Below are 26,134 nucleotides of genomic sequence, written 5' to 3'. Positions count from 1 at the left end.
GGCTGTGTTCAGAGATTTAAATGTGATGCTCGCTGATGCTGAAGTGTTGTTGCTGCTTTCAGGTGAAGGATTTTTGTTGAATTAATTCAGCGACAGTTTTTTTTAATTTTTACTTTTACATCTAAACGGACATTTATGACGAAGCTGATGAGTTTATACTGAATAATTACGACGCTTGGGACGCGAACTGTGGAGTTAAACTGTCAACAGCAGCAGTGGGCTAGCTGCCACAGTAACTTAGGTAACGTTAACGTTGTCAAGGCGTTTTTCTTTTCTTTTATCTGAACGTTATGACGTTAAACTGTGTTGTTAATGAGCGTTGACGCCATTAATACAGAGGTTTAGTTGTTCTCAGCTCCTCTCCTCTCCCGTGTGGACAGTTCAACGGTTCAAACATGTAGCACCTGGCTGCACCTGGACAGTACTGATGAACGCCGCTGGGAAGCAGGAAATCCAAATAAGGAGAGTGTCGTCATCAAGGAAGAGGTCGCGAGGCAGCAGCAGCCTGCACACTCACCTGACACCTGCCCGGAAGAAAAGAGGAGGAGGAGGAGGAAGAGGAGGATGTCCCACAGACTGGATGATCAGCATCATGGCCCAGACACAACAACCTGCTGAGGTGTGCTTGGTACCATCATCTTCATCTAGTTATTGATCCTGAGCATGGATGTATTATATTGATCCTGAGCCGATCGATTGATTAGTCAGTGTGCAGAAACATGATCACAGAGAGTTTCAGACATTTTCAAGCAGAAATGCATCTAACACACATCTAAACCTCTTTAATGTGAGGAGTTGTTTTGATTTTTCTTTGTCTTTTTTTGTGTCAAAATGATTCAACTACAACCAAAAGGTCTTTTTTAAGGCCAAACACCAAATATTTCAGGTTCCACTCTCTCCAATGTGAATATTTGTTGATTTTCTTAATCCTCTGTTATATTAAACTGAGTAATTTAGTATAGTATAGCCTTTATTGTCATTGTAAAACAACAAAATGCAACGAAATGTGCCGTGTTACGTCTATTTTAGTGTTAAAAAGGACATCATCGTCAAAGAACACACACAAAAGAACACAGAAACATCAAAAACAGTCATACAATTAGTAGCCTAAATAGAAACCTATAAAAATAAATATTTATAAATAAATATAAATTTGACATCATAAATATAGATAAAAGATAAAAATGATCACAAACTGCCCAAAACCCAAATATATTCAGTTTATTATCAAACTACGACGGAGTATTAGGGCCACATTGACAAATCAAAAAATCACAAACTTCGAGAATAAAGTCCTAAATTTACGACTTTATTCCCGTAAATTTACGACTTTATTCTCGTAATGTTATGACTTTTTTCTCGTATGAAATGTACGACTTTATTCTCGTAAATGTACGACTTTATTCTCGTAAATTTACAACTTTATTCTCGTAATGTTATGACTTTTTTCTCGTAGGAAATGAAATGTACGACTTTATTCTCATAAATTTACGACTTTATTCTCATAAATTTACGACTTTATTCTCGAAGTCTGTGCTTTTTGCTTTTTTTCTCAATGTGGCCCTAATACTCAATCATACAAACAGATATTCAGATTTTTGTCATGTATATTCAGTGTTTTATCACATTAGACCAAAAGAAGCAGCATTTTTTTTAAATTTTGGAGAATAATATTTTAGATGTGTGACTCGGGTCCCTGTGTTGTGTCGACAGTACTGCAGTGACGCCGAGGACCTGTTCGGGGACTATGACAGCCTCCTGGGGGACAGCTCCCTGCTGGCCAGGCTGGACGATGCAGAGCAGACGGAGAGACAGAGAGACGTCCAGGTGGCGGCGGCTGTGGACCGGCAGCAGGACGACCTCACGGACTCCATCTTGGTCGCCCTGGGAGACGACGAGCCCTTCGACAACCTGCCGTCCAGCCAGGTCCAGTTCCAGGAGCAGGTGGACGACCACGCGAAGAGGAGTCGGCTGCAGGACGGCGGTCAGACCTCGACGCCGTTTAAAGGTGTATAGAAATGGCCGTTTGTCCTGTTTGTCGCGCCGAGTTGGCACGAGCTGCAACAGGAAGGAAAACTAATTTGATTGGTCGTTATCCAGCGGGCGGGATATTCAAAGCTTGGGGCGAGACCGAGCTCCGTGTGTGTGTGTGTGCGTGTCTCAGACGTTTGAATGACGGATTACAGATCCAATATCAGTGGCTGGTGAATCGTGTACAGGCTGACGTATAATCCGTGCACCTGTGTTATCATAATCAGGGTTCTTACGGATCCTTAAAAAGTCTTAAAAGGCATTGAATTCATTAATCTAAAAACAAGGCCTTAATTGGCATTAAAATGTCTTAAATCAATGTTTCAAAGGTCTTAAAAATGTTAACACATGGTAAGTGGGATTTTATGATTGTAATTAGTCTCAAATCTCAAAATAATTGGTAACATTTCGACATAGAGAAGTTAGTGGCGGCCGTCAACGCTAAATGTCTCACTGCCACCAGCTCCCGAGTCAGTTTTTTTTTTTTTTTCTGACTTTTTATGCATTTATTTTGAAAGACAGCTGCGGAAAACTCGTGCGAGTTTGTAGTTTTCACCAAAGTCCGTACTTTTAATGGAAACACACAGAACTCAAATTTCTTTTAATGCGCATTCCCCAGTTATTTTAATCACTTTGAATGGAAACATACGAACGAGCAAACGTGTCCTTTTTAGTTTATCATCTCCTCTCCACAACTATACAGCTGTTAAATTATGTCACTCTCCCCCAGTTTTTCATGTAGCAGTCGCTTTACCTTGGACCACATAGGAAAGTGGGTAAAATTGTCCCTAACCCTATGTATGTGGTTTTCTTTTTTTTTTGCATTTGTGTTTATTGTGAAGTCTGTCTTAAATTTCATTTCAAGTGGCATTAAAAATGTCTTAAAAAGTCTTAAATTTAACTTGGCTTAAGCTGTAGGAACCCTGATTATCCAATGCGAAAAAAAAACAAACACACTTTCATCCCGGATTTACTCAAAAATAGATTTTTGCACAAAGTTTGGCCTACATCGTCTGAAATATGAGTTATTATTACATTAATTTTATGACCCAGAGTGGGTTTAAATTCAATTTTCTTTTCTGTACACCTTTAAAGACGGTGACGGGACGGCGGAGGAGGGAGGAGGGAGGAGGAAGGAGGAGAAGACGAGACGAAGCAGAGCGAGGAGGAGCGTGACGGATCAGCTGAAGAGGACGATGCTCGGGAACGCCGCCTCTCCCACCGCCACCGCCAACCTCTCCAGGATGGCGGTGCTGAAGGAGGCGGTGGTCTCCGAGGAGATCAGCGTCGCCGTGCGGGCCATGGAGACGGTGTCCGCGGAGACGCCCGACCTGGGGCCCTTCTACGGACTCCCCTCCAAAGTAAAAGACCTGATGCACAAACTGAGAGGGATCAGCAGTTTATATGGTGATGCACTGTTTCAATCAATCAATCAATCAATCAATCAATCAATCAATCAATCAATCAATCAATCAATCAGAACTTCCAGAGACACAAAGTGACGACCTCAAATTTTTATAACTCAAACTTACTCGATTATCAAAAGTATTCCCAGCTTTTTTCTCCTCTTCTTTAAAGGGACAGTTCAACATTTTGGCAAATTGGCCCATTGCCATAATCCCTATAGTCATAGCAGTAGGTTCGTTACCTTTAATTGTCGGTGCAAGCTATTTTAGAGGTAAATACAGAGACTGCTTGATGAAAAACTGTCCCTGAAGGCAACGCGCATCAGCGGTTTTGCATGAATTTCCCTCTAAAACAACTCTGTGTGGTAACGTTGTGTTATTATCTCATAGCGTGGTGAATGTGCAGGTCACAACTTGTCCACCAGAGCGTTGTGGAGTTGTTGGATTGTGTATTTGATGAGTTTGATGAGGTAAAACAAGAAATCCCATTAGCTTCCGTTAGCGTAGCTCTGAGCAGCTCACGGCTCTGCTCCGCCGTTCTAAAAATAGCTTGCACCGACAATTAAAGGTAACGAACCTACTCCTAAAACTATAGGGATTATGGCAATGGGCCAATTTGCCAAAATGTTGAACTATCCCTTTAAGTTTATTGATCAGTTTCAAAAAAAGACATTTGAAGACGTCACGTTGTGTCGAGATGAAAGTTTTTCACTATTTTCCAACGTATAAAACTGAGATGAATCATTTTAACTCTTCAGTTTTAGTTTGAATGAAACAAACGGGACGTAAAACATCAGTGAGTGTTACATTTGATTTTGTGTGTGTGTGTGTGTCAGATTGGCAGGAGACGTGTCTGAACCTGGACTGTGTCCGGCAGAGGAGGAACCTGATCTACTCTCTTCCCACCAGCGGAGGAAAAACTCTGGTGGCTGAAATCCTGATCCTCAGAGAGCTGCTGTGCAGGAAGAAGGACTGTCTGTTCATCCTGCCGTACATCTCACTGGTGCAGGAGAAGGTAAATAGATGACACACTGTGATGTGTTGGTCTCTCAGTTTACACTGGTTGTGTAACATTTTAATTTGTTTTCCAAAGAGCTCAGTGTTTTCTAACCTCGAGATGAAGATGCTTAATGAATATTTAAAACTCTTCTCTGCTCATTAAAGAGAATTAACAGCGATTGGCTCAGTTCACAGCGACAGATGGAGTCAGGAGGATTTTAGGTGGATGAAGAAAAACTGAACAAAGGTCCAATTAGCAGAGGATAATTCCTAGTTTTTATTTGCTACTGATCTCAGCGCTGTGTTTACGTCAAGGAAAGCAAGCACTCTTAAAGCAGATATCAGTGGCACGGCCGTTTCGGCTAATGCTGTGTTCAAGGCAGGCTTTTGAAACCGTAAGTTACAGCTTCAAGTCACAACTACGACTTGGTAGCGTTCCAGGTAACCCGTAGCTCGTGTTTTTACCGTCCTGTTGTCTGTGAAAGTTCCCTATAACGGCCACTCGTAACTTCCGACCCGTGAACTCGTACCAGATCGAACTGGTATGACTTCACAGGAAGGAAAAACACAAAGTACGAGTTTCCTTGAACGCACCATGAGTTAGCAGCCCCCGCCCTTGTCAGGCATCAATTGGTCCTCGTGCTACGTCACCACATTCACGCGCATCCCTTGGCTGCACACACAGCCCTTCATGCCGTTCTCTCCCCTCATTGGATAACACTTGTATCCCACAAGGAAAATTTTCTCCTCGGGTTACAGCAGAGCAGAGTGACGGAGAGACTCGTGTTTAGGCTGAAATACTTCATGTAAGTGATTGCTGACGGAAAATAGGACTATTTAGGACTTACATTAACAAAAACATTCCACTGATATCTGCTTTAACTCTTACTTTAATAAACCAGTAGTTTCCCTCTGTCACTAATGAACTCCACCTGGGTCTTAATGTGAGATTCAGATAAAATGTAAGACCTGTGTGAAGCTGTGACGTTTGTCTTTATGCAGATGACGCTACTTTCTATATGAGAAATGATGTTATCGATATACATTCAAGATCCAAGAGAGTTTATTTGTCATATACAATAATACAAGATCATTGTAGTGAAATGATGTGCTGCAACATTAACCTGACTGAAACAAAAAGCTAAAAACTAATAAATGCTAAAGACACAATGATATATTCTAAACTAAGCAACACACACTTAAAACTCCCTTTCGTTACCTTAGGGATGAAAACAGCTACTTAAAACAACGGCTGTAAAAATGTATCAGATAAATATTTTTTTCAAACTTTTTTTGCACAGCTCTTTCAATCTACTTCTGTTCTTTTCAAAAAATACCAAATATTATATTTTTTCTTAGGATTTTAATATTTTTATTGGCAATTTAATAAAGGGTGCGCTGGATTTTTGAAAAAAATTACCGAAAATGGCTGATTTTCAATATAAAAAATGATCGGAGGCGAGAGATTTTTTACATGGTATCAGACCCTTGGATATGTCAAAGATTAGTAACAAAACTGATTTTGATGCATTATTAGTTTTTTTGTAGGTTCAGTTTTTCCAAAATTGCACCCCTTACGGTGCGTTCACACCAAACGCGATGGACGCGATGAACGCCACAACTTTCCATTAAAAGTCAATGTAAATGGCGCGATGACACGCGATGAAGCGATGACGCGTCCATCGCGGCCATCGCATCATCGCGTCCATCGCTTGAAGTTGAAAAATTTGAACTTTTCAAGCGACATCGCGTGACGCTGTGCCGCGACATCCAATCAGTGTTGATATTCAACCACGTCACCGACACAGCTGCAGACACACATTTCAAAACATGGTGGAGAGGATCACTGTGGCTGTAGTCTCGCTCACCAGACCCTCCTCCAGAGAACCTGTGGCTGTGTAAAAAAAAAAAAAAACAACCCAGGGGCTGTGTGTGTTTTCCTCAGATCAATAATATACATCCATGGCCGTTTCCCGGAGCTTTATGACACGACGTCGTACTTTTACCGCGGTCGTAATAAAAAAAGATAATGCCTGCAGAGGGTCAGAGGACCTACAGCTTCCTCCTTGTGAATATTTCATATGCATTTATATTTATTATTATTTCTCAGCCATGGTTGAGGAGAGAAAGAAAATAGCGGGAGGTGGGTTGCATCATAGCGCGATGAAGCGATGAAGCGATGGTGAAAAATGTGACAAATATGTCAAGCGGCGCGATGCTCGCGGTACGGGCGATGGCATCGCTTCCATCGCGTTTGGTGTGAACGCACGGTTAGAGGCCAAAGACTAACATTGAAACCACATTTTTTGATTGCAGGGCTGTAAAAGTAAAAAAAAAAAAAAAAATTGCAATCTCAGTGGAGGTAAAATTTTACTTTATCACCAGATGGCGCCATGTACCTAGTAACCACCAGGCCTATGGAGAGAGTATATATTTCTAGGCTTTTTCAATTAGATTTTACATAGAGGATATGGATTTGTTCAGTACTGTGTGTGTGTGTGTGTGATTGGTTGATGATGTTTTATTTTCCAGGTGCGGGGGCTGGCGAGCTTCGGCCTGGAGCTGGACTTCATGGTGGAGGAGTACGCCGGCAGCAAGGGCAAGTTCCCGCCGGTGAAGAGGAAGAACAAGAGCTCGCTGTACGTGGCGACCATCGAGAAAGGCCACAGCCTGGTGAACTCGCTGATCGAGGCCGGGCGGCTGGAGAACCTGGGGCTGCTGGTGGTCGACGAGGTACAGCGACCTCAGTCAGGCGTCGTATGTAATGTCCGTCTTGTATTGAAGCCCCGGAATGCGGAATTGTCCCCCAAAAAAATTAAATAAGTCTATATTTCAAGCTTGTTTGTAGCAGAAGCTTCTCTTCCCAGTTCGTCCAAATTTGACGAACCGGGAAGAGGAGCTTCGAGAAGCTTCCGCTACAAGACAAGCTTGAAATATAGACTTATTAAAGTTTTTTCGAGACAATTTCGCATTTCGGGGCTTCAATACAAGACGGACATTACATACGAGCAGCATGGAGGTATTTGGATGTTTTTTGGTGTGTCTTTTTGTTACGAAGACAGTTGGTATCCATTTGCAACCGTCATATGGACATGCACTGCTACGCCGAGACCCCCTGTAACTCAGAGAAGCCACGGAGGACTCTGAAACTTCTCCCAGCCCTTAGTCCACATGAGGGGGAGTAGATAATGAGTGCAATTTCAATTTTGGGTGAACTATCCCTTAAACGGTTTAAAGGTTTGATGACAAAGTGATGATGAGTTCTTCTCCTTCTTCTGCTGCAGCTTCACATGCTGGGAGACGGCAGCAGAGGAGCCGTGATCGAGATGGCGTTGGCTAAAGTCCTGTTCATGAGCAGTGAGTCGCTCTGATCTTCTACCGATCAGGACGATCAATTAAACTGATCGATGAACTCTGACTCTGACGATGTTTTTGTTTCCAGAAAAGACTCAGATCATCGGGATGAGCGCCACGCTGGGGAACATCAGAGACCTGCAGACGTTCCTGCAGGCGGAGAACTTCACCAACGACTTCAGACCCGTAAGTCCTGGCTCAGACCAGTTTAGACCAGTTCAGACCAGTTTAGACCAGTTTAAGACCAGTCCAGACCCGGTTTAGACCAGTTCAGACCAGGTTTAGACCAGTTCAGACCAGGTTTAGACAAGTTCATAACAGCGTCGGACCATCTTAAGACCAGTTCAGACCAGGTTTAGACCAGTTCAAGCCAGTTTACAGTAGTTAAAGACTAGTTCAGACAATTGAAATCAGGTTCTGACCAGTTCAGACCAGTTTAATCCAGTTTAATCCAGTGTAAGACCAGTTCAGACCATTTGAAATCAGGTTCTGACCTGTTCAGACCAGTTTAAGACCGGTCCAGACCAGTTCAGACCAGTTTAAACCCATTCACACCAGTTTAAACCAGTGTAAGACCGGTTCAGACCATTTGAAATCTGGTTCTGACCAGTTCAGATCCAGTTTTAGACCAGTTTACACCAGTTCAGACCAGTTCAGACTAGTTCAGACCAGTTACCAGTTCAGACCAGTTAATACCGACTTCAGACCAGTTCAGACCGACTTCAGACCAGGTTTAGACCAGTTCAGACTAGTTCAAACCGGCTTCAGACCAGTTTTTAGACCAGTTCAGACTAGTTCAGACCGGTTTCATACTGGCTTCAGACCAGGTTTCGACCATTTCAAGCCAGTTTAGACCAGTTTAAGCCAGATCAGACCACTTTAGATCAATTGAAGCAGTTTAGTTACCAGTTAACTAGTTAGACCATTTAGAATCAGGTTCTGACCAGTTCAGACCAGTTTAAAGCAGCCAGGTCTCCTCTGTGGTTCTGTCCTCAGGTGGAGCTGAAGGAATTCGTCAAACTGAGCGACACCATCTACGAGGTCGACCCGAAGGAGGAGGACGGCTTCCGGTTCTCACGGCTCCTCAACTACAAGGTGACGATGCGTTCACTGACACGTCAGAGATACGGGATAAATGACGTAGATGTGGTAGAGCTGTGGTTCTGATGGGTCCGGTCTCTCTGGTCTCTGTGGGTCCAGTACTCGAGCGCGATGCAGAAGTTGGACCCGGACCACATCATCGCCCTGGTTACCGAGGTGATTCCTGCCCACTCCTGTCTGGTCTTCTGTCCCACCAAGAAGAACTGTGAGAACGTGGCAGCGATGATCTGCAAGTACCTCAAAGAGTGAGTCTGACTGACGGTCCTGGTTCTTCTCAGGGATGCAAACAGTGCGCAACTCGCTTTTTTCATGACCAATTAGGTGACTTGTGTGAATCGTTCAGATCAGAAGAGTTTTTGTTTTGCGGGGGGGGTCTCAGCGTCTCAGCGTCTCAGCGTCTCAGCTGGGGTCAGTAAAATGTTTTTCTAACAGGCTGACAGTGACAATCACGTGAAACTGAGGCGAACTCTTTCATGGTTGCCTCTGATTATACTGGCAACAGCCGACCTCCAATGTAGACGCGACATGCGCGCTCGTTACCCAAAGCGGCGCGTAGCTGCGTGGATTCAGTGCAACGACGTCCGTGGAGCTGTGCACCGCGGACATGCACGGTTCCCTACATACGTTGCTGTGTCGGGCAGGTGTTTCCACGGAGCTCTGCCCCGTTTCAGAGGTGAAGGAAGCCCAATTCAAAAAGTGAAACTAACACATTATATAGGCCTATATGTCCATTACACACTGAATGAAACATCCCATTATTCAGTTTATTTTTATGGTAATAATTATGACTAACATTCAGTGAAGACCTAAAATTCAGTATCTCCAAAATTGAAATATTGCAAAGGATTTTTTTTTTTAAAGCATTTTTAATATATAAATGTTGGCCTTCTGAAAACTATGTCCATCTATATGCACTCAATACTTGGTTGGGGTTGAACCACTGGAAATGGACTTTTCCGTGATATTGTAATGTAATTATTTGTTAATGGTGAGCCCCACCCCCCCCGCCCTCGCCAGACAGTTCCTCTCTTTTTTGGCCCTGACCCGTTTGCATCCCTGATTATTAATATTCGAATATTATATTTTAATATTCAGATTTCATTTTTATCACTATAATTCGAATATACATTTGAATTTCAAATATTCATTGACAGTCTTATAGAGAGCCTAAGCGGAAGCAGGAAGTAACGTCGCCATGGGACCTCAACTCTGAAAAACTCTCTAAACTCTCCAAAAATATGACCTCTACATCACGTTTCATCCGGGAAAAAAAAGCAGTTTATCGTAAAAAGGCAACGGAAGAATGTATTTTGTGTGAAGACGCTCTACGGACTACAGATCTGGTGTCCCACAAAGGAAAGGGCGGCATTTGGTGACGTCACCTACGCCACCTGGAGTCTTTCTGGTTACAGATTATTCCGAATTTTATTCTACAATAGTTTTACGATAAACTGCTGATTTCTCTTCATGAAACGTGATGTTTTAAACAGGTAGAGGACATATTTTTTTCTCATGGCACAATTCAATCGGATCACGAAATAAAACTTTCAGTCCCGTTCACTTGCATGGAGACTTTTTCAGAGTTGAGGTCCCATGGCGACGTTACTTCCTGCTTCCGCTCAGGCTCTCTATTGAACTGGTCCTGGTTCTGGTCCCGGTCCACAGCAGTGACGCTCTGTGTTTCTGGTGCAGGGACTTCCTGCGGCACCGCGAGGCGGAGAAGGCGGTGCTGCTGGCGGAGCTGCGTGCCGGCGGCGGCGGCTCTCTGTGTCCGGTGCTGAGGCGCACGGTGCCGTTCGGCCTGGCCTATCACCACAGCGGCCTGACCACGGAGGAGCGGCGGCTGGTGGAGGAGGCGTACGCCGCCGGCGTTCTGTGTCTGCTCACCTGCACCTCCACGCTGGCCGCAGGCATCAACCTACCGGCCCGCAGGTGAGGCTCCGCCCACAACACGGCTCAACACGTTACCATAGCTACCAGGCTAGCTGAATGATTTCCCGATTACCGTCACAGCACCATCTTTGACTTTGACAGCTCCACTTGGACAAACTTCATTAGAGTTGAGTTAGGGACATAGAAAACAATATGAACGACATCATTCTGTCTGATGTAAACTTATTTAAAGGGATAGTTCAACATTTTGGGAAATTATCCCTATAGTCATAGCAGTAGGTTCGTTACCTTTAATTGTCGGTGCAAGCTGTTTTTAGAATGGCGGAGCAGAGCCGTGAGCTGCTCAGAGCTACGCTACGGAGGCTCATGGGATTTCTTGGTTTCCCTCATCAAACTCATAAAATACACAATCCAACAACTCCACAACGCTCTGGTGGACAAGTTGTGACCTGCACATTCACCACACTATGAGATAATAACACCATGTTACCAGACAGAGTTGTTTTAGAGGGAAATACAGAGACTGCTTGATGAAAAACTGTCCCTGAAGGCAACGCACATCAGCAGTTTTGCATGAATTTCCCTCTAAAACAACTCTGTCTGGTAACATGGTGTTATTATCTCATAGCGTGGTGAATGTGCAGGTCACAACTTGTCCACCAGAGCGTTGTGGAGTTGTTGGATTGTGTATTTGATGAGTTTGATGAGGGAAACCAAGAAATCCCATGAGCCTCCGTAGCGTAGCTCTGAGCAGCTCACGGTTCTGCTCCGCCGTTCTAAAAATAGCTTGCACCAACAATTAAAGGTAACGAACCTACTGCTATGACTATAGCGATTATGACAATGGGCCAATTTGCCAAAATGTTGAACTATCCCTTTAACATTTTTACTGAAATTTCTTTGTATTTTGATAATTTGAAAAAAAAAAAATCATCTTTTTCACTGTTAAAATGTTTGATATGACCCAGTGGATGAATAAAACGCTGCTTTATCAGGTATGCCGGCCATTTTTAAGTGACTTTTCAAAATAAAAGCCCCAGTTGTCAATCCCGTATCCACATATTAAACATAATTCCAGTTACCTGCTGCAGAGTGAATGTCAAAGTCTGATACTGGGTCAGGACCGACTGACCCGTCTGTCCCGTCCTCTCCACAGAGTCATCCTCCGGTCTCCGTACGTGGCGTCCGACTTCCTGAAGAGGAGTCAGTACAAACAGATGGTGGGACGAGCGGGACGGGCCGGGATCGACTCCGTGGGAGAGAGCGTCCTCATCCTGCAGAGCAAGGACAGAGACATGGTGAGTATGGACATGGACGAAAGGACAACAACACCTCCAGTTACCAGTCCACCTTAAGGGCTCTTTAATATAAACCACCTTAAATCTTCTCCTTAAAGTTTCAGCTTTCTCTTTATCTCAGTCTTTGACTTAATGAATCACTTTGAGAACAGACTAATGGAGGCTTGATCAGAGGAATTGATCTTCTTCTATAGATATTGACATATAAAAATTCCCTTTACCTTTTAAACAATATATGTATTTTTTTTTCTTTTTCTTTCCTACATTTTCAAACAGACACAAAATGAAAAGGTCCCTCAGCAAAGGTCTGGGCCCCCTGCATCGTTAATAGCTAGTAGCCCCCCCTTTGGAAACTATCACAGTGTGTAAATAATAGTAAATTATTTGCATGAAAAATACGTCCCCGGTGTGAAAGGCCTTAAAACTGTAAAAAAAAAAAAAAAACACTGATATTGCTTCAGACATCAGACACACAAACATTTGCATGATGACACTGTAAATCTGATTCATTCAGCTGATCAATCCAACGCTGTAAAATCTCTTTCACTGCCGCAAAAGCTGTTTTGAAGGAGAACAGAAAACAAAGGTTCTGTGTAATGATGCTGCAGCTCTGACCTCTGACCTCTGACCTGTGACCTCTGACCTGTGACCTGTGACCTGTGACATGTGTTGCAGGCGAAGACTCTGGTCTGCGCCCCGATGGAGAACTGTTACAGCAACCTGCTGCAGGACGGAGGGAAGGGTCTCCTCAGCCTCATTCTGTCTCTCATCGGCCTCAACGTGAGTCCCTGTGTCCGTCACCTCCTGTGTCCTCCCTCTCTCTGCCTCCACATTTCCTGTCTCTCTCAACTAGACTGTCAAATAAAAGCCAAAAAAGCCCCAAATATACTTAAAAAAACAAACTACAACGAACAATGTAAAACTAACTGAAACTAAAGTAGAGTTAGATAACATCAGCTTAGTTGTAGTTTTCTTAGAGATGTCTAAAGCTCAATATGGGACGACTTGGAGTTCAACCCACAGGTAGATGAGAGTGAATGGAACCTAATGAGGACTGATGGGAACATTATGGGATGCAACTAAAAGGGAAAAGCTGCAACAATTCCTCGATTAATCGAACAATAATTGATTATTTAACTACACTAGACAACTATTTTGATAGAAAAAAGTCAGAATTCTCTGGTTTCAGCTTTTTAAATGTGAATATTTCTGGTTTCTTTGTTCTTTTATGACAATAAACTGAGTCTCTCTTTGGTTTGTGGACAAAACAAGACATTTGAGGACGTCATCTGGTGGTTTGAGAAACACTGAGTGATATTTTACAACATTTTTTTAACATTTTATTGACCAAACAAGTAATCGATTAATCGTTTTAATAATCGACAGATTAATTTATAATGAAAATAATCGTTAGTTGCAGCTTTAGACAAATCCCACAAATGTGGAAGTTCATCTGACAGAGGCTTAAAACCTGAAATACAAACTAAATAAAAACTGCTTCATCACTTGTTGAACTAAATAAAACTAAACTGAAATAAAAAAGCAAACCGAGAAACTAAATGAAGATAAAAACTATTTTAATTTTAAAACTATATTAAAGGGATAGTTCACCCTAGAATGATATTTCGCTCATTATCTACTCACCCTCATGTTGACTAAGGGCTGGAAGAATTCTCAGAGTCCACCGTCCCTTCTCTGAGTTACAGGGGGTCTTGGCGTAGCAGTGCGTGTCCATATAACGGTTGCAAAGGGACACCAGAGCTCTTCGTGATTCGCAGTAACCGCACTGACGCCGGCGCAAATCACGCGAGATTTGGACGGACCAGGAAGAGGAGCTTTGAGAAGCTTCCGCTACAAACAAGCTTAAAATATAGACTTATTTAATTTTTTTCGGGACAATTACGCAATTTGGGGCTTCAGCACAAGACGGACATTACATACGAGCAGCACGGAGGTATTTGGATGTTTTTTTGTGTGTGTTTTTTTACGAAGAGCTCTGGTGTCCCTTTACAACCGTTATATGGACATGCACTGCTACGCCGAGACCCCCTGTAACTCAGAGAAGGGACGGTGGACTCTGACACTTCTTCCAGCCCTTAGTCCACATGAGGGTGAGTAGATAATGAGTGAAATATCATTCTAGGGTGAACTATCCCTTTAACTGTGTGTGTGTGTGTGTGTGTGTGTCAGATGTGCACGTCGGTGGAGCAGCTGTGGGAGTTCCTGATGGGGACGCTGCTGTGGGTGCAGCAGGCCGAGCTGTGTGCGGACCGTTGCCTGAGCGACGCGGTGGCGCAGTGTGTGGACCGGCTGAAGGAGAAGGAGCTCGTTACCGTGACGACGGAGGGCCATCAAACCCTGGAGGTCACCAAGCTCGGACGGGCCACGTACAAAGGTGACGGTGGTGATGTCGCTGTGACGTCACTGTAGCTTCTACTGACTAGTTTAAAGGGATAGTTCAACATTTTGGCAAATTGGCCCATTGCCATAATCCCTATAGTCATAGCAGTAGGTTCGTTACCTTTAATTGTCGGTGCAAGCTATTTTTAGAACAGCGGAGCAGAGCCGTGAGCTGCTCAGAGCTACGCTACGGAGGCTCATGGGATTTCTTGGTTTCCCTCATCATAATACAAAATCCCAAAACTCCAAAACGCTCTGGTGGACAAGCTGTGACCTGCACATTCACCACACTATGAGATAATAACACAACGTTACCAGACAGAGTTGTTTTAGAGGGAAATACAGAGACTGTTGATGAAAAACTGTCCCTGAAGGCAACGCGCATCAGTGGTTTTGCATGAATTTCCCTCTAAAACAACTCTGTCTGGTAACGTTGTGTTATTATCTCATAGCGTGGTGAATGTGCAGGTCACAGCTTGTCCACCAGAGCGTTTTGGAGTTTTGGGATTTTGTATTATGATGAGGGAAACCAAGAAATCCCATGAGCCTCCGTAGCGTAGCTCTGAGCAGCTCGCCGCTCTGCTCCGCCGTTCTAAAAATAGCTTGCCCCAACAATTAAAGGTAACGAACCTACTGCTATGACTATAGGGAATATGGCAATGGGCCAATTTGCCAAAATGTTGAACTATCTCTTTAACCTGTGAGGCGTTCAGGGAACCTCTGTAAAAATGAACCAACCAGCCGTCCTGTGTCCCTCAGGCTCGGTGGACTTGTCCTACAGCGACGTCCTCTACAGAGACCTGTCCCGCGGCCTGGAGGCTCTGATGCTCAACAGCTACCTGCACCTGGTCTACCTGGTGACGCCCTACGACCTGGTGGCTCAGGTCAAACCTGACTGGATGGTTTACTTCAGACAGGTACAGGACTCTCTCTGCAGGACGCTGTCTCTCTCTCTCTCTGTCTTTTATTTTTTTTATTGTCATTTACAGTTTGAGTGAGGAGGTCACGGTTCAGAGTAGAGTGATGCCAGGAGATCAAACAGGCGATCTAGTATCATAATATGCAGGAGAAGAAAGTAAATATATTAAAAATCAAAATCAAAAAATCTAAATAAACTTTATTTGTCCCGGGAGGGAAATTCATCTTGGGCATAATACAGCTGCCTTGTACTTGTAAAACATACATACACAATCCATACATTACAGTAGCAACCCTGGCACACATATCCAAGAGAGAAAAAAAAGAGAAAGTGCGGAGAGTGCAATAACTATAATAATACTGAAAGTATTAAAACACAAACAAAGTAATTTCAGGGACATTGAAACAAAGAACGTAACTCCAGAGTCTTTACGTCTTTCTTGTTTTCAGATCTCCAGACTGATTGCGTTGATGTGTTGTGTGATTTCCTTTTCGAAGCGGCAAAAATATGAAGTTGGGTTTAGTGAATTTATGGTTATGAATATAAGCTTATTCATAACCATTAAGTTAATTATATAATATTAATAGTATATAACACATTTCATACAATTATTGTAGCTCAAAGTGCTTCACAATAAAAGAAGTAACATTACAGCGAAAGAATTAATAAAAACATTTAAAAAGAAACATGACAAGAAAAGAAAAGAGATAAAGCAACAATAAAAATATTATCTTGCCCTGCATTAGTCCAGAGCATTTATGAAGGTTGCTGACCTGTCGTCTAGTGACTCTCTAAGAGATATCGATGTAATTGGGGCGATGGGACTGAAAAGAAACAGAACGATACATTTTATTATCCAGAACAAAGTTTCTATCGATGTGTTAACAGAGAAAAGTAAAAGTCTGCAGGTGAGGACGAAGCTGCTCTGGTTTACAGAAGCAGCAGAGGTCGCTGATGTGTTCTTTTAAACCGTTGCATGAAGACAGTGGAGGGATAGATTTGTCTCTGTCTCTGTGTGACGCTGTGTCTCTTTGTGTCTCTCTGTCTCCAGTTCACTCTGCTGTCGGTGGCTGAACAGAAGATGTCTGCGGCCGTCGGCGTGGCTGAAAGCTTCGTGGCCAGAAAAGCTGCAGGACAGACGGTGAAAAACGTGAGGACACAACAATGATGATGATGATGATGATGAGCTCTTTAACTTTAGGTTAAATATTTGGTGGGGGCGGGGGGTTGAGGTCTCTGCGCCCATATAAGGATTTTTTAAAACCAAAAAAAGTCGTCGGTGTGTATGTGTCCTAATGTGAGGAAGAGTCTAAAATTAGAAGTCTAATTTACCTCTTTATTTAGTCATTCCCATATTCGTTACAGTAGTAAAATGTGTTTTAATCATTTACCAACATTATTCTTACGGCTTTTATTTTGATGTTAATCATTTGTGGTGATCAACACGTTTATTCTGACAGGATTAATGCTAATTATTAATTTTTCATCCCACAACTTGTCATTGTGTAGGTATTTCTTACCAAGAACCAAATTTGATTTAGAGAAAATCCTAGCAGCAGATTTACTCTGATGTCCTCCATAGCTTTACCTCCAGCTACTAACAAACTATCAACCAGGAAACTCAATAATGTGACTGTTTCCTCCTTTGGACGGTTGGTTTTCTCACTTTTATATGATGAACCAACTATTTAAATAGTTTAAAAAACTGTTCAAACAAGGAAGAGCTTCCTGGACTCGTCTCTCAATTAGAGAGGCTCTTTGGAGAGAGATGTAGGAGTAAAAACAGAGAGAAACTGTCTTTAGACCAACACTACGTACAGTACTGAAACAAAGTTAAACATTTGTTATTGTCAACATCGTCATATGATATTGTGTTTAGCCACAGTTAGATATTATCTCATCCCTCAAACAGCCGCTGGAAACAGAAAAGTAGTTTGGACCCGTCTTCTGTTAATTTCTAATCCAGCTGCACGCGACTGAGAGATCAGGATGTTTACGTCGCTACGCGCTGGTGCTCATGGGAAATGGAGTCTTCCTTCAGGCAGAACGCTACCGCTTTGGTCCACTGGCACCGCCCAAACTCAACCACAAATAAAAGTTCTTTAGTATTACTTTAAATCAATAAAATGCATTTGTCTGGCATCGTCACAATGACATTAAAAAAAACTCATCAAGACTTCAATAGGGAGTCAAAAAGAAAAAAGACTCTTTATGTTAGAGTTATTTTTTAATAATTGTGACGATGCCAGATAAAGTTATTTTATTGATTTAAAGAGAAGACAGTGCCTTGGAGTTTTTCTCTGTTTTCAACTAACAGATATCACTGTGACACTTTTTATGCTAAAATTAAATATGCACCAATTTGCATATATTTCCAGAACAGAAATCTGAACAATGGATAAAGCCACTTTCAAAATTCTTGTTTTATTTTGTTGACATATTAAGAGTCAGAAGTTTTTACAGAGGAGGGTTTTGGATATCTCTTTTTATCACTCTGTAAATGTTGTATAAATCAGGCTGTGAATGATAGATCAACAAACCCCTCTGTAAAAACCTTCAGGATATAGACAGGGATCAAACTTTGGTCGTTTGGTGTTATTGTCAGTCGTACTTTTATGATTTGTTGCTGATACAGAGAAAATGACAATTTTAGAGAACTTTACAGTGACACCTGACAGGACATGAGTCAAGCGCTGGCCGACGCAACTTATTTGTTCCCAAAGCGTTGACTTTATTTAGTTTCCACAACAGGATGTTCACGACAACACTGTGACTTCTCCACTGACTCCAGAGTCATGTGACTCCACCCACGGCTCATTCTAGGAGTTTTTATATTTAGATGGTGTATTAAGCCGTTTGTCAAAACAAATACAAGTTTCAAATCAAACTTTAGATCATAAAAATCAAAGGGCCACTGCAACAAAAAACGTGTTTCATTTAACCAGAAAAGCAGCGAACAAAGAACAAAGAAAAATCCTGTGGTAAAAAGCCATTAGCCCACCCAGGTGCATGCTGGTCCCTTACCGTGAGCCTACGGTGTATATACTGTATATCATCTCAGGTGAATGAACCAAAACACAAATAATAAATAATAGAACACCTAAACCAAATAAATAAACAGAAATCTAATCTAATAATGAAATCAAATAAATTGATTCAGAATAATCAAAACTAAATACTCACTACATGAAATACTGAACTAAACAGCACTAAATACTAAATACTAACAATTATTAAACAGCTCCAACAGATCGGTTATTGGCCTTGTGGCTCTTTTCATTCTGTTGTGTCCAGTTTTATTGGCTGGATTGAATGAATGAATGAATGAATGAATGAATGAATGAATGAATGAATGAATGTATGTATGTTTATTTCGATCACAGCATCAAAATTTCAATTCAATTCAATTTATTTAAAGTGGGACAATGCAAGTTCATGAACGAAACAAAATCGTAAACAAGCCGGATTGTAGCCACAGGCTAATTTCCATCCGCTGTCCCATACAAAACACAAAACACACATTTCTACACATTTCTACAAAACAAACCAAAAAACCAAAAAACAAATTCAAGGTAGTAACAAGTACCGTACTATATACTGTAGCTGGTCGAAAAGGGTTGCGGCTGAAGCAAAGTTTATAGCTGCCCGCCTGCCGCACCTTCAGATTAGATGTGTTAGGTTGGTATTAACCCTCTGTGTGTCTCTGTGTCTCCGTGGCGATGGCGGTGGTCAGAGCGCGGACGCGGCGGTGGTGGGCAGGATGTACCTGGCGCTGGTCCTGTTCTCTCTGCTGAAGGAAACGGACCTGTGGTTGGTGTCCAGTCGCTTCCAGCTGAGCCGAGGCTTTGTCCAGACGCTGCTCAGCTCCTCCTCCGCCTTCTGCTCCTGCGTGCTGCACTTCACCCAGGTAAGACCCTGGACGCACTGCACGCGGAAGCTGAGCAGACGCAATGGTCAAATATTTATAGACGGACAAGCAACAACTTAATTAATCATCATTTTATTTATTTTATTTTGAAAATTGACCGGATTCTCTCGCCTTTTCTGTGGCCGACTTCCTGTCTGGTACGATCTGGTCTATCCAGCTTGACAGAAAAATTCAAAAACATTTTTTTTTTCAAATAATAAATCATGTTTCAGACGTAAATCCAGTATGACTTCCGCACCTCTGCTCCGCGAGGTGTCACTGTGCTGCTGCCTCAGACAGTGTGTTGTTCATGCAAATATGTTGTTGTAACTTGCACTTGTATAAAATGGCATGAATAATTTGAATTACATTGTTTTGACTCAGTTTGTCCCATAAATTATCACTATTATCACATCTGATGTACATACAACTCGGATTTTAAGATGCATAATAATGCCTTTTACATTTTTCAGTGAACTATGTAGAATATCGCAATATATCGCAAATTTTTGATAACGCAATATCGTATCGTATCGTGACTCAAGAATCGTGATGCGTATCGTATCGTGAGGTCCTTGGCAATACCCACCCCTAGCGCCTATCTGAAACTGCCTCCGCTCCAGGGCGCTGCGCTTCGGTTCCGCGTCCATTGCGACCAGGCCGTGACAGGCCCCGCCCCCTCCCAGACAGGCCCCGCCCACTCTGCGTCTGTGACTGACAGGTGTGTGTGTGTGTGTGTGCGTGTGTGTGTGTGTGTGTGTGTGTGTGTGTGCGTGTGTGTGTGTGTGTGTGTGTGTGTGTGTGTGTGTGTGTGTGTGTGTGTGTGTGTGTTTTAGGAGCTGGAGGAGCTGTGGCCGTTCCGAGCGCTGCTGACCGAGCTGACCCGCCGGCTGAGCTACTGTGTGAAGGCCGAGCTCGTCCCCCTCATGGAGGTCACCGGGGTCATGGAGGTCAGTCACACCCCCCGGGGGTCTGATTTGATGTTGATCAATCAGACAGGAGAGAGAAGAAACAAACCTGGTTCTAATTAAACAGAAAAGTTTCACGATCAATGAATCTGATTGAAATTTGACAGATTAGATATTAGTTGTTCATCTGCAGCTGTTCCAATAATCAATCAATCAATCAATTTTATTTATCATTTATTTATTTTTTAACAAATAAGACAAAACTTTTTAAACTGGAATCTGTGAATTCTTCTCCAGTTGGTTCTAATTAAACAGAAAAAGTCTCATGATCAATTAATCTGATTGAAATCTGACAGATTAGATATTAGTTGTTAAGATGCAGCTGTTCCAATAATCAATCAGTTATATTTTTTATTTTTTTTAACAAATAAGACAAAACTGGAATCTGTGAATTCTTCAGTTTTTTCTATGACCTTTATTGAGCTGAAAGACGTTCTGAGACATCAGTTGATCAATCGATCAATCACAAATATTTGGATCTAGCGATTGATAATCGATCGATCATTTGAAGTTATACACTGCTGCTCTTTTTTTTTTCGAGTGAATGAGAAACCAGAACAAACATCTGACTCAATAATCAATAAATACTGATCAGTTTCAGCTCTGACAGAGAGATGGAAACAAACCTGCTGCTAATTAAACAAAAACAGTCTCATGATCAATGAATCTGATTGAAATCTAACAGATTAGATATTAGTTGTTAATCTGCAGCTGTTCCAATAATCAGTCAATCAATTTTATTTCTTTCTTTCTTAACGAATTAGACAAAACATCTTAAACTGGAATCTGTGAATTCCTCTCCAGTGTTTTTTATTGAGCTGAAAGACGTTTGGAGACATCAATTGATCAATCAATCAATCAATCACCAACATTTTCATGATTTAATAGGCCTATTTCACGACTTCCGGGTTTAGATACTTCCGGTTTCCGTTACAGGGTAAAAACTACTTCCGGTCGCGGAAGCGCAATGGCTGAATCCAAAAATAAAAGCTTCTGCTGCGTAATATAATACATCCATGTGCGTACCTTATACAAATTCTAGACAAAAACAGCCGTACTTCCATTTCCATGAATTTCCGAAAGAAAGACCTGAGAAAGAAGTGGGTTTTGGCTACTGCTAAAACAGCACAGACCAGCCTCATTTCCATGCTGGTTTTTCTAGCAGGGTAGGCTAAGAGATGATGGAAAAGACTTTGTTTAGCTTGCTTTTGAATGGCAAAATATTAAAACTAAACCGTACACTGGTTTACAACCGTTACTGAATTACTGTATATCAATGTCAGTTCTCCAACAAAATCTTCTTGCTTCAAGGTTTTATTTGTCACTGTCCAAATGGAAGATTAGCGGCTAATCATTAGCCTACTGTAATAATGCCATACATAAAACATATTAAGCAGCAATATGTATTTAATCATCAAAGATGTTCACTCAAACCCACATTATTTGAAACAACCTTCAAACCACACACAGCCAGTACCACTACTAAGCATAAAGTCCGCTAGCTTAATGCTAACGACGGGCTAACAAATTAGCATCGCTATCGCCGTTCAGCAGCAGTAGCAGTAAAGCTGCTAAAAGTTTTAATATCCTTTAATGCGAGAATATCGCCGTTAAATCCGCAGCCTGTTGTCAGTTTATCCAGATATTGCCTGTTTAGGAAATGTGCTTGTTTTGGGAGAAATGCAAAGGGAGCAGCGACCGGGGGCTAGTAGGCAGATGCTCGTAGCTACATCCAGGTAACTTTATCCACAGGTTTTTAGAGGTTTACCGCTGACTGGTTAGACTTTTTTCAGGAGATTAATGTTAGTCTCACTGATGAAATCTTTTGTGGCGGTCGTATTAGTTTGTTTGAATGAAAAGTGTCGCCACTCTGTCAATCGCTCTAGCCGCAGCTGACCGGACCGGATGTTGATTTACCCTGTGTGACGTCACTGATTACCTGTGTGTTCCAGTGTCGGGCGAAGCAGCTGTACGACGCCGGCTACAAGACTCTGACTCACCTGGCCAACGCCGACCCGGCCCTGCTGTCCCGCTCCATAGAAAACCTCTACAGGAAACAGGCCAATCAGATCGTAGCGTCGGCGAAGGTGAGGCTCCTCCCCCTCCATCATCATCATCATCATCATCATGGCAGCGGCTGTGATGTCATTAAAGGATAATAAACGTGTTTTTTTACAATCTGGACCTTATTTCTAACATAAAATCCGATCATTTCCTCCCCCAGATAACTTTGGTGTCATTACAAGTGGTTGTGATGAAATGAGCTCCAGCCGAGAGCCGCGTATATCCGTATAATGGAGTCGACAGCCTCTAAATAACACATTATCTGCAGAGAAACTCCTTCATTTCACCAATATTTAGTTCTGATAGGCTAGTGCAATTCCCCTCTGAGTCCGGGGTTAGCTGTTATTAGAGCACTGGAAAAGAGAGTAACGACACCACCACTGACTCCCGTGGTAAGGGTTTAAGGGTTTTGCGCCCCGAGTGGCAGGATGTGGGTATTGCAAAAGCGCCCAGAAAACTCATTCACTCCAATGTATGTGTGTTGCCCACTTGCTTGTAAATTGATGAAAACGGCCGTGTTTTTGTTTTTAGGTGTCTTGGTCAAATCAAATTATACTTATAATTTGTTTATTACAAAATGTAGATTGAAACATTAATGTAGACAACTGTTTTTTTTGTTTGTTTTTTTTACTCGCCTATGTGTTAAGGTTTATCTGTAAGGGGTCCACGATTATGCTATTGACGTGGGTGATCTATAAATGTCCTTAAATGATTGAAAATACCACACTTGCTCATTCACCAACAATGCAGAGTTGTCAGTTCTTGGGCGCTTTTGCAAAACCCATATTCCTCCATCAGGAGGCGCTTCCATTGGACCAATGCTGTCGTTACTCTCTTTTCCAGTGCTCTAGCTGTTATCAACATCCGGGGTCTGTAGGTTGACCTACTGACCTCTGACCTGGATGATGTCATCTCTGAGCGCCGCCTGGCTCATTCTGATAATAATCATTCTGCTTCGGCATTCGGGTCCATATTTATCTCAACTAGCCGGAGCTTTAGTGAGTCCAGGTTGAGGAGAGGAAGCCTGTGGAAGCTGAACTTCATCCAGCTGCTCATTTTGTTCTGACAAGTCGGAAACACGCAACAACGAACGGTAGCATTAGCGGTAGCAACAAGCCGCGCGGCGCTTAGAGATGACATCATCCAGGTCAGAGGTCAGTATGTCAACCTACAGACCCCAGATGTTGATAACAGCTAACCCCGGACTCAGAGGGGAATAGCACTAGCCTATCAGAACTAGGACTGGGCCAAAAAATCGATTTTTATATCAATCGATTTTTTATTTATTTATTTATTTTTCTTTTTTTTGGGGGGGGGACGACCAATCTTTATTGTACGATCATGTATTCTGTGCCATTACACTCGACAAAGTCAAACCGGCCTGTTGTGTTCGTTTGTTCACAGATATCTATGTGAACAAACGAACACAACAGACAAACTGATGTGATGTGTGTATTGTTTTTTGTAAATATGACTTATGATGTATTGTCAAGTGTTTGGTTCAACCTGCTCTTGTTTAAGGAAAGAAAATCACAATAATTGGAATATAAAATTGCAATACTTGGTAAAATCGAATTGCAATACTTGTTTAATCAGAATTGCAATTTAAATCGAATCGGGACCCAAAAATCATTAGAGAATCGAATCGGCACAAAAGCGTATCGGCCCAGCCCTAATCATAACTAAATATTGTGAAATGAAGGAGTTTCTCTGCAGATAATGTGTTATTTAGAGGCTGCATTCTGCTGCCCTGTAGACTCACATTATATGGATATACGCGGCTCTCGACTGGAGATAATTTCATCACAATGACAAAGTTATCTGGGTGAGGAAATGATCGGATTTTATGCTAGAAATAAGGTCCAGATTGTAAAAGAAAAACCGGTAATTATCCTTTAACTGGTGAACAGATGACGTGTGTTTGTGCTGCAGATGCTGCTCAGTGAGAAGGCGTCGGCGCTGCAGGAGGAAGTGGACGAGCTGCTGGCTCCGCCCACCGACCTGCCCACGGCCGAGGGGGCGGGGCCACACGGATGATATCATCGTCAGTCAGCTGGTTTCTGGTTTTATGGTTTCATTTCCTGCTATAATGGAGACTCCCGTGACCGGACTCTTGACGATCATGGAGAACGAGGTCAAAGGTCACAGAGGTCAATTATTTATTCTGTTCATCAACCACCTGTAAATAAATAAAAACATCTGGATGAGTCGCTGTCGTTCAGTTCACACATCTGGAGCTCTGTCAGCTGCGGTTTTTAAAATAAAGACACAAAAAAACAACAACTATAGTTCTTCATCTGCAGGTGAGTTCAGGTCGGATGGAGAAACAAAGAATTTAAACATTTCTACAAGAAAGTTGGTAAAATAAAAGAAAATAATATCGAAAATCAGATGCATCAGGAATCATTATGTGGAATTTTTTTTATTTTATTATGTTTTCAGTTAAATAACTTGTATTAGTAAAATATTGATAATTGATTTTCTATTTAAAAAGACAAATGAAATCTTAAAACACAAACTGATCAATGAAATTGTGAAAAAAAACTGTTCAGACTCGGATGTATTTAAAATATTAATATAATTTGAATTATGTTGAGTTTTATAACGATACAAACATAAGGGCAGATGGATCAATCATCAGAAAAAGCAGTGTATTACAGTGACTGATGTGATTAAACCAGAACATTTACTTTATATAAACACATTAATCCTCATTAGTGTCACAGTTTTACAGTTTAATCTTCCCAACATTTTGTCCAGTACTTGAACTTCTCACATGAACAGGTGATCAGAGCAGTTTTATAAAATGATGTAATAAAGATCTGATGAAAAATTAATTCAACTCATGTTTTATAGAGATATAATCCATCTGCTTCAAGATCAATAAATATATTTCAGGTTTTCTCCACCTGGTTCCTTAAATCAGCTGCTTTTTTTTAAAGTGAGACACCACAGGTGAATAGGGTCAAAGTTTATTTAAACTAACAGATATCACTGTGACACTTCCCAAGTTTATCTCTTACATTATACGATACGATACGATAAACTTTATTGTCCCGTTCAGGGAAATTTGTCTTGGACTCTGTAGCTGAGCCATAAATGCCTTGATGGCCACAATGACAAAAAACAACACACCTCCGCCGTACCAACCCAGCAAACACAAGACATAACAGCATTGCACACACATATCCCATAACATAACACATATACACCTCATAAATTCACCATAGTAAGAGCACTGTAAGAATTATTGCACATTAAGAGAATTGTTTTTTGTAGGCTATTACAAGTTTTGTCAAATTTTATGTTAAATGAGGCAATGTCTAATGAAATATGACCTAGTTTCCATTTCCAGAACAGAAATCTGAACAATGGATCAAGCCACTTTCAAAATTCTTGTTTTATTTTGTTGACACATTAGAGTCAGAAGTTTTTACAGAGGAGGATTGTTTTTAGGAATAAAATGTTGTACTAAACTGGAAGGTTTGGTGTCTGTAAGTGCTGCTGAAGTGGAGATTTCTAGCTCAGAGACTGAGTCTGAAAAACTCTTTCTGAGAAAACAACTTCCATAGATTGTTATTGTCAATCCTAGTTTTATAATTTGTTGCTGATGACAATTTTAGAGAACTTTACAATGACACCAGACAGGACATGTGTCAGACTAACTTTTGGTGAATTTAGGAGAAATTTACATATGAAAGAGACAAAATGAAGTAAAAAAAACAAAAACAAACATTTTCTACCGTTTCTTTTCACTATTCTGAAAGAAAACATGTTAAGGAAACAAAATAGCA

At 41.7% G+C, this 26,134-nt stretch overlaps 1 protein-coding gene across 2 annotated transcripts; it reads left to right on the top strand.

The window, feature by feature from the left end:
• The first annotated feature begins 9 nt into the window (after positions 1-9).
• On the top strand, positions 10-24,548 carry helq (helicase, POLQ like). Of its 2 annotated transcripts, none has more exons than XM_085792657.1 (19): positions 10-619; positions 1,714-2,008; positions 3,127-3,438; positions 4,274-4,452; positions 6,969-7,169; positions 7,721-7,793; positions 7,879-7,976; positions 8,787-8,885; positions 8,991-9,136; positions 10,584-10,823; positions 11,941-12,082; positions 12,758-12,862; positions 14,273-14,477; positions 15,242-15,399; positions 16,453-16,551; positions 19,135-19,308; positions 20,145-20,258; positions 22,229-22,363; positions 24,273-24,548. In XM_085792657.1, the coding sequence occupies exons 1-19, from the start codon at positions 428-430 to the stop codon at positions 24,375-24,377; spliced, it is 3,072 nt and encodes a 1,023-aa protein (XP_085648783.1). In that variant the 5' UTR covers positions 10-427; the 3' UTR covers positions 24,378-24,548. The 2 variants fall into 2 exon arrangements, with proteins under 2 accessions (XP_085648783.1, XP_085648784.1); XM_085792658.1 differs by having other exon boundaries at positions 11-619; positions 24,251-24,548.
• The last annotated feature ends 1,586 nt before the right edge of the window (positions 24,549-26,134 follow it).

This window comes from Trachurus japonicus, chromosome 12 (assembly GCF_045865225.1).
Source record: "Trachurus japonicus isolate A0001 chromosome 12, Traja_1.0".
NCBI classification, from domain to species: Eukaryota; Metazoa; Chordata; class Actinopteri; order Carangiformes; family Carangidae; genus Trachurus; species Trachurus japonicus.
This window is presented reverse-complemented; position numbering and strand designations above follow the sequence as displayed.